Source organism: Haliotis rubra, unplaced genomic scaffold (assembly GCF_003918875.1).
Source record: "Haliotis rubra isolate DU_JTF1 unplaced genomic scaffold, ASM391887v1 Scf415, whole genome shotgun sequence".
Lineage (NCBI taxonomy): Eukaryota > Metazoa > Mollusca > Gastropoda > Lepetellida > Haliotidae > Haliotis > Haliotis rubra.
In genome coordinates, this window is record NW_025767097.1 from 211,788 (window position 1) to 226,892 (window position 15,105).

The following is a 15,105-nucleotide window of genomic DNA, read 5'->3' on the forward strand; positions in this document are numbered from 1 at the left end:
TGGACTCACATTGGGAGATAAACATGTTATACTGGGGACCTGCTTTATCCTGGACTCACATAGGGAGACAAACATGTTATACTGGGGACCTGCTTTACCCTGGACTCACATAGGGAGATAAACATGTTATACTGGGGACCTGCTTTACCCTGGACTCACATAGGGAGATAAACATGTTATACTGGGGACCTGCTTTACAGTTGACTCACAGAGGGAGATAGACATGAGGGATATATTCTGGACTAGCCCTGGACACACATAGGGAGATAAATAAGTTATACTGAGACCCTGCTTTATCCTGGACTCACATAGGGAGATAAACATGTTATACTGGGGACCTGCTTTATCCTGGACTCACATAGGGAGATAAACATGTTATACTAGGGACCTGCTTTACTGTTGACTCACAGAGGGAGATAAACATGAGGGATATATTCTGGACTAGCCCTGGACTCACATAGGGAGATAAATAAGTTATACTGAGACCTGCTTTATCCTGGACTCACATAGAGAGATAAACATGTTATACTGGGGACCTGCTTTTACTGTGGACTCACATAGGGAGATACACATGTTATACTGGGGACCTGCTTTACTGTTGACTCACAGAGGGAGATAAACATAGGGATATATTCTGGACTAGCCCTGGACTCACATAGGGAGATAAATAAGTTATACTGAGACCTGCTTTATCCTGGACTCACATAGGAGATAAACATGTTATACTGGGGACCTGCTTTATTGTGGACTCACACATAGGGGGAGATACTCATGTTATACTGGGGACCTGCTTTACTGTTGACTCACAGAGGGAGATAAACATGAGGGATATATTATGGACTAGCCCTGGACTCACATAGGGAGATAAACATGTTATACTGGAGACCTGCTTTAACCTGGACTCACATAGGGAGATAAACATGTTATACTGGGGACCTGCTTTACCCTGGACTCACATAGGGAGATAAACATGTTATACTGGGGACTTGCTTTACTGTGGACTCACATAGGGAGATAAACATGAGGGAATATGCTGGACTAGCCCTGGACTCACATAGGGAGGTAAATAAGTTATACTGAGACCTGCTTTAGCCTGGACTCACATAGGGAGATAAACATGTTATACTGGGGACCTGCTTTACTGTTGACTCACAGAGGGAGATAAACATGAGGGGGACTAGCCCTGACTCTTTGAGAGAACAAACATGAAGTACTGATATACTGGACTAGCCCTGGACTCTCATTGAGAGAATAAACATGAAGAGGGATATATTCTGGACTAGCCCTGGACTCTCCCTGGTACTACCAGGGATATATTCTGGATAGCCCTGACTCTCATTGAGAGAACAAACATGAAGTACTACCATTCTGGACTAGCCCTGGACTCTCATTGAGAGAACAAACATGAAGTACTACCAGGGATGTATTCTGGACTAGCTATGAACTCCCTTGTTATTTGCAAATCTGCGCCTACCTGGTGGCATGCTCTTTGTGCTCTACGTTCTGTTCATTTCCTTCACCAGCAAAGTCACTGAAGCAGAGACATAACACAGATACAAACACATGGCCATACACACAACAGGTAGCTTACAGGGTCTGCATAGATGAGGTCTGACAACAGCTGGTATAAAACGTGTAACATAGACTGGACGGGTTTACCTAGGAACCTGAGAATCTCTGCCATCTTGGAGTGATGAGATCTTGTCCAGTAACAAATACAATACAAAGTAAGAAAACACAATAACACTATAATGTCCAAAACAAAAACGGAATCATCAAACATGCCTATACTTAGGACTATATATACATTAAACTACAGCCACAGTTGTCCAGAAAGGCCCCTCTTGGGATGCTAACTGTTACAATGTACATGTATACAACTGATATCACAGTCGCTTATCTGAGTATTCTTTAATCTGTAAGGATTAACAAGGCTTTACTTACTTTAAGTCAAACCAGTTAAGCTTTTGAAGTTTTTGAAAATATGGTGTGGCTAAATACCCTACTACTATTTTTCTTTCTGGTTTGAAGAAGATTTCTCTCATACATAAAACAATATGTTCAACTGTGACGAACAATAATTCACTAAGCAGCACTCACAACACAACACTCACAGTCACAGTAAGCATATTTTCAGTTAGGCCAAATAAAAAAAAATGTTGTGGTTCTGATTACACCTCTTTAAAATTTAGGGTAAGTAGGTATGTAGGAATTCTTTTGATTTTTTTACATATTTTTTTAGAAGGAAATTACAAACTAATAACACATGTATCAATGTGTAAGTTTTTATTCAATCAAGCTTGCGGCCGTTATGTCGACTTTCTCTATCAGAATGACCGATATCTGTCAGTGCCAGGAAAAAACAATGGTATCTGAAAGCTTATTTTATTCAGTCCACTTAAAAAAATAGGGTCGGCACCAGAATTCAAGGGTCAGTCGGGTAATCGGAACCACAACATATTTTTCTTTAGGCCTTAATAAGAACAAGGTGGAAGTTTAACATTGCTGTTGAAAGTTCTTTCATATATATTTAAAAAGAAAACACACAAAACTCTGCACAGCCAGTCATGAAACTGAGACCTTTGTACTGATGGGTATTGCCTGACTTTCATAAAACAATTAGTTGTAATAATGATTCATTGTATTTCATTTGTTCCTTCATCTCCAGTTGGTTATGGACCTGAATTAAAATGGACCCATACCACAGCCTATTGACAACTTTGTAGTCATCCCCCATTTTGTTAGATGATGCAATGATCACAATGTATGTGTAATAGGCACATTATGTAAAGACAGCTGATCGTGAATAGTTTTTCAACAACTAGAATCAGTTGCTATCTTCAAATCAACTTATTAACTCTAATTTGACTGATCACATTTGTAAATTATGTCAACAAGATGAAAATAAGAATAATATTAAGGAAAGCAATATCCTGGTATTTCTTAGCGTATTGTGGCACACATTCAATTGTATTTCTTATGGTATACCCATCAGTACTTGGTGTAAAAGAACATGCAGTGTTTGACTAAACCAAATATGTCAAAGGGACCATGATGTTTACTGCTGTAGTATCTGAATCCCCATTATCAAGATTAATGCTGAATATATCACACATTCTGTCAAAATGTAATGGGAGAGTGAAGGTGAGAGTGCAAGCACACCATCACTAGATCCTAGGCAAGGGGACACAACTCTGCATACCAACATGTAGCCCCCAATGAGGATAACATCAGATAAAATCAGGAATATTTTCAGACTTCTGATTGCTTAAAAAGAGAATTAGAGACTCCAACCTGTCAGATGTATCACTCGTGACTGCTTCATCCCCTTCATCTTCAGCATCTGAATCATCCCCAATGCCTTGATCTTCTTCCACATCGCTCTCATACCCCTCCTTCTGACGCTCCACCACCTCGATGAAGTCCAACTCAGCCAAGTACTCATCCCCATATTGTTTACCATCCTGATCACAGAATATGGTACTTGTCAAATAGTTGGGTTTTCAACACATTTAGCACTATTATATCTTGGTAGGACATAAATATATTTGATTTATCAAAACCTTGGTGTTCAGTGATAAGGCATATGCTTTAACCACTGGATCACCTTGTAGTCAGTGCATAACGTAAACAGTGTTGTAAAATAGATAAAATAAAAACTTTATAGCTATGGACAGTGGCTGTTTTAGCCATTCACCAACCCTGACACAAGAAGCATGTTACCTCATTCGCTCCACCCTCTGTCAACAGTTGACCAGCATAGATACAGATGAAGCCTCCCTTTGGAATGTCGTCAAGGCAACGCAGGCCCCACCCCCTGAATACAACAAACACAGTCACTGAATAATTTACAAAACATATTTAACAGAAAGTGATCAGCAATACCAAATCTGTTCAGCAGTATCTGGAACTGCATTTTAACAAGGCTTTATGACTGGAATATTATGTGATCCATTTATATTAACGCGGAAACATGGTACCATGGTTCGCGGTACCATGGTTCATTTCAGTGTACAGCAAGATACCAAGTCCCTGTCATTCCCAATACAACAATCACTCTTGAAGCTTTATCATCCTGCTTGTCTTCTGTCTCACCTTTTCTCTGTCTTGAACACCTGGAGACGAAGACTAAGTCCATTCTGTGCCAGGCGGTTGTGACAGCGACTGTCACACTTACAGCGGGGATTGCACTCAAAGATACTGAAAGACATTCACAGTACATGGAGTGGCATCAATTCCTTTTAACTCTTAAGGATTGATTGTAATCGCAATTGAACTAACATCAGTTCACTGTTTTGCTTTCTGTCATTATATGGGGCTATTGACCATCACGTAAGAAAAGTTAAGGGATTTATACTATAGGATTGACAGTACACTTCAACTTTGGTGATTAGGCAATAAATCATAATCCCTAGTTCACATTAAAAAAGACACACATCTTTTTCGGGACATTGTCATGTCCGGTTCACAATGACACTGTCTCTACCCCTGGTGACTGAGTTGGTACACACCCTGTAAATATCGGCTCCTTCAGCCTGCGGAAGTCGTAGCCGGCTGAGGGGTCTCTGTAGTTGGGCCCCAGAGCCTCAGTATGCTCAATGGTGAGTTGGCAACACTGGCACTTGGACTTGTCCTGGAACACAGACATGTAGGTGGACATCTGACTTAACACATCCCATACATAACATACATACAACATTCTCGTTCTAAATGTAGCATCCCAGGATTTAGAGCAAGTCTTGCACCTACCCTACAGTTGTCTGTACAGTCACAGCACATGAGGAAGTCTGAGTCAAGGTTGAGCTTCACCCCTTGGGCTGGGATCCTCTGGTTCGAATACTCCACATAGTCAGGGTACTGTCGATCTATTCCATTGATACATGATATCGGGACAGCTTCCTTGCCATAGGACAAATCTTTGATATCACAAAATGTCTGCAAAGAAACGCATGTCTTTACTTTATGAACTGAAAAGAAATATCTTATCAAAGAATAATCAACATAACAAATCCATTTCATTGTAAAGATATATACCAGGGTGCCATTGTACAAAGTGATCTTAGCTAAGGTGACCGTAAGTCCCATACCTTAACACAGTCTTAAGTAAGTCTTAGAGCTAAGGTTGTTTTGTACAACAGACCGTAACTCCAATACCTTAACATAGACATAAGGTAGTCTTAGCGCTAAGGTTGTTTTGGACAACAGACCGTAACTCCCATACCTTAACATAGACATAAGGTAGTCTTAGAGCTAAGGTTGTTTTGGACAACAGACCATAACTCCCAGACCTTAACATAGACATAAGGTAGTCTTAGCGTTAAGGTTGTTTTGGACAACAGACCGTAACTCCCAGACCTTAACATAGACATAAGGTATACCTTAGTCTTAAGGTTAAACTGGTTGTTTTTTACAACAGACCATAACTCCCATACCTTAACACAGTCTTAAGTTAGTCTTAGCGCTAAGGTTGTTTTGTACAACAGACCGTAACTCCCATACCTTAACACAGTCTTAAGGTAGTCTTAGCGTTAAGGTTGTTTTGTACAACAGACTGTAACTCCCATACCTTAACACAGTCTTAAGGTAGTCTTAGCGATAAGGTTGTTTTGTACAACAGACCGTAACTCCCATACCTTAACACAGTCTTAAGGTAGTCTTAGAGCTAAGGTTGTTTTGTACAACTGTTCCCAGAGCAGCACCACAGGCTTATCATCCAGCCATACTTGGATGGCTGAGGTGAAATGTGGTGTCACATCAAGTTCAAGATGATAGTTATTACATATGTACTAGTATGTTGCTGCTCATACTAGTCTGTAGTGCTGGCCTGTTGCCATACCATGCCACAATTTAGAATATCTACCCCACTCAGACATCTCTAAACACACTCTACCACTAAAACACAGATGTTGCCTCACAAAAGCATTGTACATGTATGTTATCTAACAGCTTTTGTTACTTTATTGTAGATTATTCTGGGATAATTACTGTATAGTACATTGCCTCACCTTGACAGGCACGAACTCTGTGTGTACATGTAGCACAGGATCGAAACAGAAGAGGTCGATGGTGAGGGGTGAGTCAGTGACACAAAGGTACAGGTCCACTTCCTCTATACAGCGGAGTCGTCTCTGACACGGACCCTGATACATGACCACACGACGGCCACTTGGACGCTGCTTACACACATGCCTGGAACACACAGCAGCTTCTAGTACTAGATGTCACAGCTGACTATAAGTCAACAACATATCACAGCTAGATCAAGATGTGCAAGGACACAGCTTACACACATGCCTGGAACACACAGCAGCTTCTAGTACTAGATGTCACAACTGACTATAAGTCAACAGCATATCACAGCTAGATCAAGATGTGCAAGGACACAGCTTACACACATGAAACATATTGGTTCTAGGTTCAGATCAGTATGTATCAAATTTTAGAACTAGACACAGAAACTTGCTATCTGTGTTCCCTTCAACAAAGCTAACATGAGTAATTGCTTAACAGGACTTTGGACATTTGTAATTTCCATTTAGGATTTATTACTGGCATTTATTTGGGCCTGACTATGCCCTAAACATAGGTCTAGTTGACTCCCCAGAAGCCCAAAATGATGTGATCAAAGTTATTTCCTCCCTTTAAGGAACCAGTGTTTGGTGAAGACTGACAACAGTACTGACAGTGCAAATCTAGGCCTCAGCAGAAGTGGCATATCCTGGAGCAGCCAAGGGGGCAACCTACCTCTCCCATCCACACAGTAGAGGTTTGAGCAGCGTACTGCGGCCCTTCAGCTTCTCAAGCTCCTCGTCATTGTTCTTCTTGCACTTCTTGCCACAATTGTGGGGAACTGAAACATTCAACAAGCTCACCAAAATCTACACTAGCAATATTCAAACCATATGGCCTGTCAGTCATCAAACCAGAAAATCCAGGTGACATGAGATATTTTCCATGCATCAGGGTTTGGTGACATGCAATTAACTAAATCACTGCGCCTGACACACCCAACCATGAGGTCGCTTCTTTTGTGATGCTATAATTCCAAGGTCTGCCTCTTGCACAAGAACACAGTGCAGTTGATGTATGATATCACCACTGGTGTCACACCAAGTATACTCACTGAATTTCTTCCTGATCTTCTCCTTTAAGTCCAGCATCGTGTCCATCCTCTCTCCTAGTGCCTCCTCATCTGGGGAGAGACAGTCTATGCATAAATAACACCAAAACATTCATGTCACTGTTACCTAAATATTCCAGTAGGACTTCAAATGAATTTCTGTATGTACACTACACAGTCAAATACTCCATGATCTTCTATCCCTGGAACTTGTAGATTCATTCCAGGTGGAGACCCACCAGTTCTAAATTACAGATTCTGAGACATTAATGGTGTTGGTATGGCAATGTCATGTACCCTGGAACAGATGCCCTCACCTATGTCTGCCTCGTCCACAGTCTTGAGCCTCTCCTGGAGGACGCTGGCCATGTCCTGGGCCACCGTGTTGCTGCTGATACTGCTGGCCTGGTAGAAGGCTGGACACACAGGGAGAAAGTCAGACAACATGACATCAACATGGCACCAGCATGGGACCACAGTCAACACAAAACAGTACTTGCTGGCCTGGTAGAAGGCTGCACACACAGTGAGAAAATCAGACAACATGACATCAACATGGCACCAGCATGGGACCACAGTCAACATGACACCAGTAAGGGACGACAGTCAACAGAAAACAGTACTTGCTGGCCTGGTAGAAGGCTGCACACACAGTGAAAAGGTCTGTTAAAGCTTGTATAGAGCTAACACAAAAATGTAATTTTTAGAGTAAAATTGATATTTTATACTTATCCTGACTCATGCTCTTTTTGCTTGTCTTCTTCTTCTTGCGAACATAGTGGAACACTTGTATCTCCCTAATTGAAGCTCCCTTCAATGTAAAATCACTAATTAGTACTCAGCACGAGTTACCTCCCTTCCACAAGCGCGTGAACGAGGGCGCCACCTCCACCCATGTGCCTCACTCTCTCCTCATATACTGAGCCCAACATTTGAATTTACAGGGAAATCCAAAGTGTTATGTGGGGAGGATGGGAGGGCTTACCTCATGAGTCAGGATAAGTATAAAATATCAATTTTACTCTAAAAATTACATATTTTTCCTTATCCTGACTCATGCTCTTTTGCTTGTAGAATCCTTGAGGAAAGGGAGGTGGGAATATATAATACTTTGGATTTTAATAATTAGTGATTTGAACTGTGATGATTGTAATAACCCTATGGGAACTTCATAAAGGTACTGAACTGATGAATTCCTGCTGCTAACTTATCAGCTGCCATATAAAGGTTATTACAATGTACTTATTATGATAAAGTATATATAACATTAATACAATGCTTAAGGCTAATAGACTTAAGCTTGTTAATATGCTAGTATAAACTCCTTAGAGTTTGTTAGCTAAATTACTTTTAAAATATAAACATAGTACTAAGCTTAAGATATGATTAAACTTAAGCTAATTATATAATAGCAAAACTCTTTTTAGAGTTTGTTAGTTAATGTACTTATATGATATAGACATAGTGCTGAGCTTAAGATATGAATAAGCTTTAGCTACCTATATAATAGCAAAACTCTGTAGAGTTTGTTAGCTAATATATTTTTACAATATGTTATAGTACTGTGCTTAAGATATAATTAACTTAAGCTACATATATAATAGCCAAAACTCTGTAGAGTTTATTAGCTTATAGATTTATAATGTAACCATAGTACTAAGCTTAAGATAAGATTAGACTTAAGCTAAATGTATATAGCAAAAAAAAACTCCTTAGAGTTTATTAACTAATATACTTTTATGTTATAACCATAGTACTGAGCTTAAGATATAATTAAACTTAAGCTATATATATAATAGCAAAACTCAGAGAGTTTTGTTAGCTAATACATTTTATAATGTAACCATACTGCTTAAGATATGATGAAACTTAAGCTAATTGTATAATAGCAAAAAACCCTTTAGAGTTTGTTAGCTAAAATACTTATATGATATAAACTTAGTATTGAGTTTATGAAGGAAATCTTAAGCTACATATATAATAGCAAACACTCCGTAGAGTTTGTTAGCTAATATACTTATATGATATAAACATAGTATTGAGCTTTGAAGGAAACCTTAAGCTACATATATAATAGCAAAAAACTCCGTAGAGTTTGTTAGCTAATATACTTATATGATATAAACATAGTATTGAGCTTAAGATTTGAAGGAAAACTTAAGCTACCTATATAATAGCAAAAACTCCGTAGAGTTTGTTAGCTAATACAAGTTATAATGTAACCATAAAGTTTAAATTATGATGAAACTTAAGCCAAATATATAATAGCAAAAACTCTTTTAGAGTTTTGATAGCTAATATACCTATATGATATAAACATAGTATTGCTTTAAGATATGAATAAGCTTAAGTTACATATATAATAGTAAAAAAACTCCAGTAGAGTTTGTTAGCTAATACATGTTATAATGTAACCATATTGCTTAAGATATGATGAGCCTTAAGCCAAATAGCAAAACTCTTTAGAGTTTGTTAGCTAATATACTGATATGATATAAACATAGTACTGAGCTTAAGATATGAATAAGCTTAAGCTACCTATATAATAGCCCAAACTCTGTAGAGTTTGTTAGCTTATATATTTTACAATCTGAGTATAGTACTATGCTTAAGATATAATTAAGTTAAGGTAAATATATAATAACCAACTCTGTAGAGTTGTTAACTTATATATTGTATGATGCAATAATCATAGTACTGTGATGATAAAAGAACTTAAGCAAATTATATATAGCATGTAGCTATTTAGTACTGTTATAAGATAAGTAGAAATCTGTAAGATTGACTTATCTTCTCGAGGAACTGTCAACTGTTGTAGCGAGGACCATGGGATCGCATTGGTGGATACCTGAGACGTCCTCGGTGATGATATCTCTCAGATAATGGTTGGCAACCACCATATCAGGATCTCCAGAAAATAAACCCTCCATTATTTCAAATAATATTGTGTAGATCAATTGTAGAAGTTAGCTTCTAATATCATGAGTATTAAAGCTCATGGAGGGTCGGATTGGGTCCATCCGTCTTGTATGCACGTAGTATGACAGTTCTGATCCAAGCGGAGATATAGTGCGTGAGATTTCATTTTAAGTTAAGTTGATGATAGAGGAAATATTCTGTTGTATTATTCCCTTCTGTTTGGTTCGGTGGAGATAAATTTACAGTGCTCTTGCTGGCCATCGTGATAGAATCATCGTATCATGGAGTCCAAGTATGTCATCCAGGCGTGTTCATAAACCTCACTTGTGAGGTGTTGGAGCACTTTATTCAGATCCCCAAGTTGGAGGGTGAAACTTCCGTTTTAATTCTCCAATCAGAAAATTAAAGTAGGTTTACTAACCATCTAGTTGTGTTAGTAGCTTGATTATGAAATTCAGCTGTAGTCTGAGACGCTGTGGATTTAGATCCACTTGTATCCCGTCGTCTAGGTTATTCGCTGCGAAGTCCTTGACGATGTAGGTGCACAACCAGGTGCCTCGTTGCATTTTATGTAAAATTGCCTGACTGCCGTGCCCTCGTCCTAACTTGACAGGGGAGGTCTCTAACCTGAAGAAAGCAGCCCAATCATGAAGGTTCAGATTAACTGGACTGTAAGGAGGCTTGCTCGTTCACTGATATATAGTTGTAACGTAAGTCTTGAACTGTGAACTAAGATCGACCTCTGCGTAGGTCGTTGTCCAACGCGGTCCAATCAGAACAAGGCATTTTGATTCTGTAGAATACCCGCGCTGTGATGTCACCGGTGTAGCAGGAAAAAACCTTGTATAAAATCTTGCCGTCGTTGATATTAGCATAATCGTCGGTCTTCACCGTAGCTTCCCGAAGTTACCCGAGTGACCACGTGTTTCGAGGGTTAAGGTAAAGCTGAAACCTCCGGCGCAAAACCTACCTCGCTCTGTAATATTAATGCTGGGTAGGTTATTTTCCTGGCTGTCGTGAATGTAACTTCAGTTTTGAATATAATTTCGACTTCCTTATATAAAGGTACAATAAACTTGCAAGTTGTCAGCTTGTAGACTGTATACATGAATGTATCGTCATAATTGTAGAATTAAAGCTGAACTTGTACATATTTCTTCTCAGAAAATTTTGACGAATATGAGTTATACTCGCTGTAACTAGGCTGCTGTTCAATTTCGATATTGAATTGTCTGCAGATCTGCGTAATGGTCACGCATGTAGATAATCGTATCAGTAGTCCGATTGCATATTCTAGCAATCTATACGGAAAGGTTGATTTCTGTGAAGATCTATGCAACGTCGTTGATTAATTAATATAGCGGCGTTTTGTGTTGTATATAGCCTGTGCAATTGTCTTCGTAGAGGCTTATAGGCGCATATGGCATACAGTTGATAGACAACTTATGCGATGTCTTGAACGGACTGACGAAGTAGCTATATATGACGAAAGTGGCTAATATATGGAGACCTTGGAGGAGAATTCCTCGGTGGGCGCCGGAGACTTGCGAAGCTCTCGAAGTATCCATTCTAGATTTCCTGTGTGAGGTAGCCTTGGAGCCACTTAGCCTTCGCGACCTTTGAAGGTATCGAATCAGAGCCCGATCAGTATATATATAATATATGGCTTGCTTCACGAGCGACCTCTGTGTTCAACAGGAGTGAGTGAGTGAGTGTTTTGTTTTACGCCGCACTCAGCAATATGTGGGGTCGGTGAAGCGCTACTCCTCTGTGACGTCCCTTGTAACTGGTGAGGCTCTAGCTTCGCTGAGGTGGCCTGGGACTTCCTTAGCGAAGTGTCTAGAATCCGATCAATATATGAGCCGCTAGCTTCATACAGGGTGTGGTTCTTGCTGGTTCTGCATAAGTAGAGCCGAGTAGATCATCCTATCATCTTCAGAATTCGTCACGAAATCTGGTGATAAGAATCTCATTGATCGTTCTAGATCTATTAATGCCAGAACATACGCCTCTGGCGTTTGAACTGTTATGGCTTTATGGTAGGCTGTGTCCACATACTGTGGCACCGCGAGCAATCGAAGTCGTCGGAGGTAAGGTGATGGCGTCTGCCTCGTCTTCCTTTATCAGGTATGTCTGCGCCGAGTTGCCACTCTTGGAAGGTGAAGAGAGATCTAGGTTGTTTACCATCCAATATCGTATCTCAGCGTCTGAGAAAATGATGCCTCCATCATTTTCTATCCCAGCATCGCTGATGAGATGTTGATGCTCTTCTGATGGTGGACTGTGTATTTCTATCTCTATGTCGGGTGACGCTCGGGGAGACCTGACTGTAGACTTGTGTGCAGACTTGTGTGGTGACCTGTGAGACGATCGACGTGGTGATGTTGATCTGCGTCTATGGGTTGACCTTCTCGGAGACCTGTGAGGAGAATGTTGATAGCTTCGCGAAGCTCTTGTGTAGTCAGGTGTCCTTCGCGAAGGCCTTCGCGAAGCTTCCTCTGCGTCCGGTCCTGGGGAACGGCGATTTGACCTTCGCGAAGGCTTCCGTGAGGTCTGATGGTCTGAGTCCGCATCTAAGGATGAAGCCGAGGCAGGTGATGATCTATCCCGCCAAGGCCTTCGCCAGCGAAGGCTGTACATCTGGGTCGCCGTGGAGGTGGTCTGCGACTTCCTTCGCGAAGGTGGCTTCGTCGTGGCTGTTGCAGCTGATAGGGGGGTGCCTCTGGGGTGTCGTCTGCGTTGGAACCTTCGCTGGGCTCAGGCCTTGGGCTGGCTGCTTCCCAGTCTGTAGTGGCCCTCCATCATGATCATGATTTGCCGCAACAGTTCATCTGGGATGGTCTGCGACGAATTAGTCGGTGCCCTCTGGCGATGTTAGCGGGCGGGGCCCTCAGGGAAGTCGTCTGGCGCCAGTGTAGAGACCTCAGGCTGCATGGCGATCTCTGCTGATGTCACTGTAGCTGTCTCCGGTCAGCTTCTTGTGGCGTCGTCGCCGGGATGATGATCGGCTGATCATCGTAGAGGCCCAGTTCAGCGGCTGGAACAATCTCGGTTGAGAAAGTCCTAGTAGACTTCGTTGATTTCCCCTCAGAGGTCGGCGCTGCCCTGGGGTGCTGAAGTCTGCGTTGAGTGTTGGTAGCGACGGGACCCTCAGGAAGATCATAGAATATCAGCGTTGGTACATCAGGCTGCATGTTGATCTGCGCTGACATCACTGTTGTCGACATCGGTCATTCTTTTGATGTACATCAGGTATGATGATCGGCTGATCATCATACAGGCCCAAATCTGCGACGGGAACAATCTCGGCTGAGAAAGTTCAAGTAGACTTCGTTGATTTCCCCTCAGAGGTCGCGTTGAGATGCAGTAGAAACCCTCTAGTCTTCGGCTGCGACGATGGGATGTCTGGGGAAGCAGGACGCTTCTTGGAGGCGGCGGACTACGTCCCACGTCCCACGAGTCTGGCGAGGGGTTCAGGTGTATCAGTCATGGCTAGACTCTGCAAACGCGACCTATCTGCTGCGCGTCTCAAACGCAAAGTAATTATTTATTAAAGGCAGAAATGGATAAATTAGTACCGCAACTGCAACGTGAATAAAATGAACATGGCGCAATACAAATAGGGCATATTAAATGCGGATCAGCAGCAGAATAAAAAAACGTAATCTGCAACAGAACAGAATTTTTATCAACGTAATCCACTGAAACAAACACGGCGTCCCGTGAATAAACAGTAGAAACACGACTAAATATCAATATATAATTGTTGAAGGATACTAGCTAAACCTCTATAGATGTCTATACGAGGTAACTAACTAAATATAATCAAAGGATATAGTGTGTCGGGACACACAGGCGCTCTCACGTCCAGCTCACTGGGCGAAGAAGGAGAGAGTGAGGCACATGGGTGGAGGTGGCGCCCTCGTTCCCGCGCTTGTGGAAGGGAGGTAACTCATGCTGAGTACTAATTAGTGATTTTACATTGAAGGGAGCTTCAATTAGGGAGATACAAGTGTTCCACTATGTTCGCAAGAAGAAGAAGACAAGCAAAAAGAGCATGAGTCAGGATAAGGAAAAATAGTAGTTGTTTCAGCATGTTTCAGTGGGGGGAGGGGGGCGGTCCTGCAAATCTGCTTTTCAAAACCCGAACCAATATGTTTTCAATCCAAGTTCAAAATTCACTTTTGATGAAAAGAAGAACATATATCTGGAGATAAGTGATTAAGGAAAATATTTGTGCATGTGGTACTGACATTTGACAACTAATTCAAATTGACGGCTTAAGATGGAGTCTGAAAAAGTGATATGTCAGTCAAGAATACCAGTCACAAAATGAATTTAGATTGTGGCAAGGCATTTGAAATGATTATATGAGCTAAATAAAAACAAGGAGCTGCATAACAAACTTGTTTAATTTCCAATCCTCACCTTTCCTCATTTCATTATCAGCGGCAGACACTTGTGGCATGGTTGTCTTGGTGACGGGTGCCACACTGACTGTGACAGTGTTTGTACCCCCTCGTTTCGGGAGCTTCAGCCAAGGGGCTTCCCATGCAGACGTTGTCACGGGTGGAGGAACAGGGATGGGGCGGCTGCCAGTGCTCTTCTTTGCAACAGGACGTTTCTTGTGTTCTCCCCCCATGGTGGTAATGGTTGTAGCCAGTTGGGCCCGCTGTGTACCGGCTTCTCGGGCCTGGAGGTACGCTTGGACAGCAGGGTGATTCTGGTTGTACCCTGGGCCCAGAGCCTGGGGTGGGGGAAGGGTAGGTGCTATGGATATTGGGGTAGAGGCAACAGGTGGGGTTGCTGGCTTGTTCATGGATTTATTGGAGATTTCTTCGGACACCCCCCGGGTATACTCAACCAAGGGTTTCCTGTTGGCCTTAGGATCCAGATTGTGGCGCCTAGCCTTGCTGCTTCCTGCTGCCTTGATAGCCTCTGCATTGGCCTACACAACAGAACACCCACATTACTGTACTGACGAGTACCTTATGTAATGTTTGATGCAAGTGGTACATATTGAAAGTAATAAAGAAATCTTGTTTAACGTTGAAGACAAACCTAGT

General features: G+C 41.5%; 1 protein-coding gene across 1 annotated transcript in view; it reads right to left on the reverse strand.

Moving 5' to 3' along the window:
• Positions 1–15,105, reverse strand: part of LOC124288313 (histone-lysine N-methyltransferase eggless-like) — a 53,438-nt gene that overhangs the window by 21,975 nt on the left and 16,358 nt on the right. Inside the window, 11 exon segments of the mRNA XM_046724824.1 lie at positions 1,475–1,531; positions 3,295–3,464; positions 3,724–3,817; positions 4,096–4,200; positions 4,512–4,633; positions 4,750–4,935; positions 6,006–6,189; positions 6,745–6,850; positions 7,124–7,192; positions 7,438–7,536; positions 14,468–14,987. Of these exon segments, the coding sequence (XP_046580780.1) occupies positions 1,475–1,531; positions 3,295–3,464; positions 3,724–3,817; positions 4,096–4,200; positions 4,512–4,633; positions 4,750–4,935; positions 6,006–6,189; positions 6,745–6,850; positions 7,124–7,192; positions 7,438–7,536; positions 14,468–14,987 (1,712 nt within the window).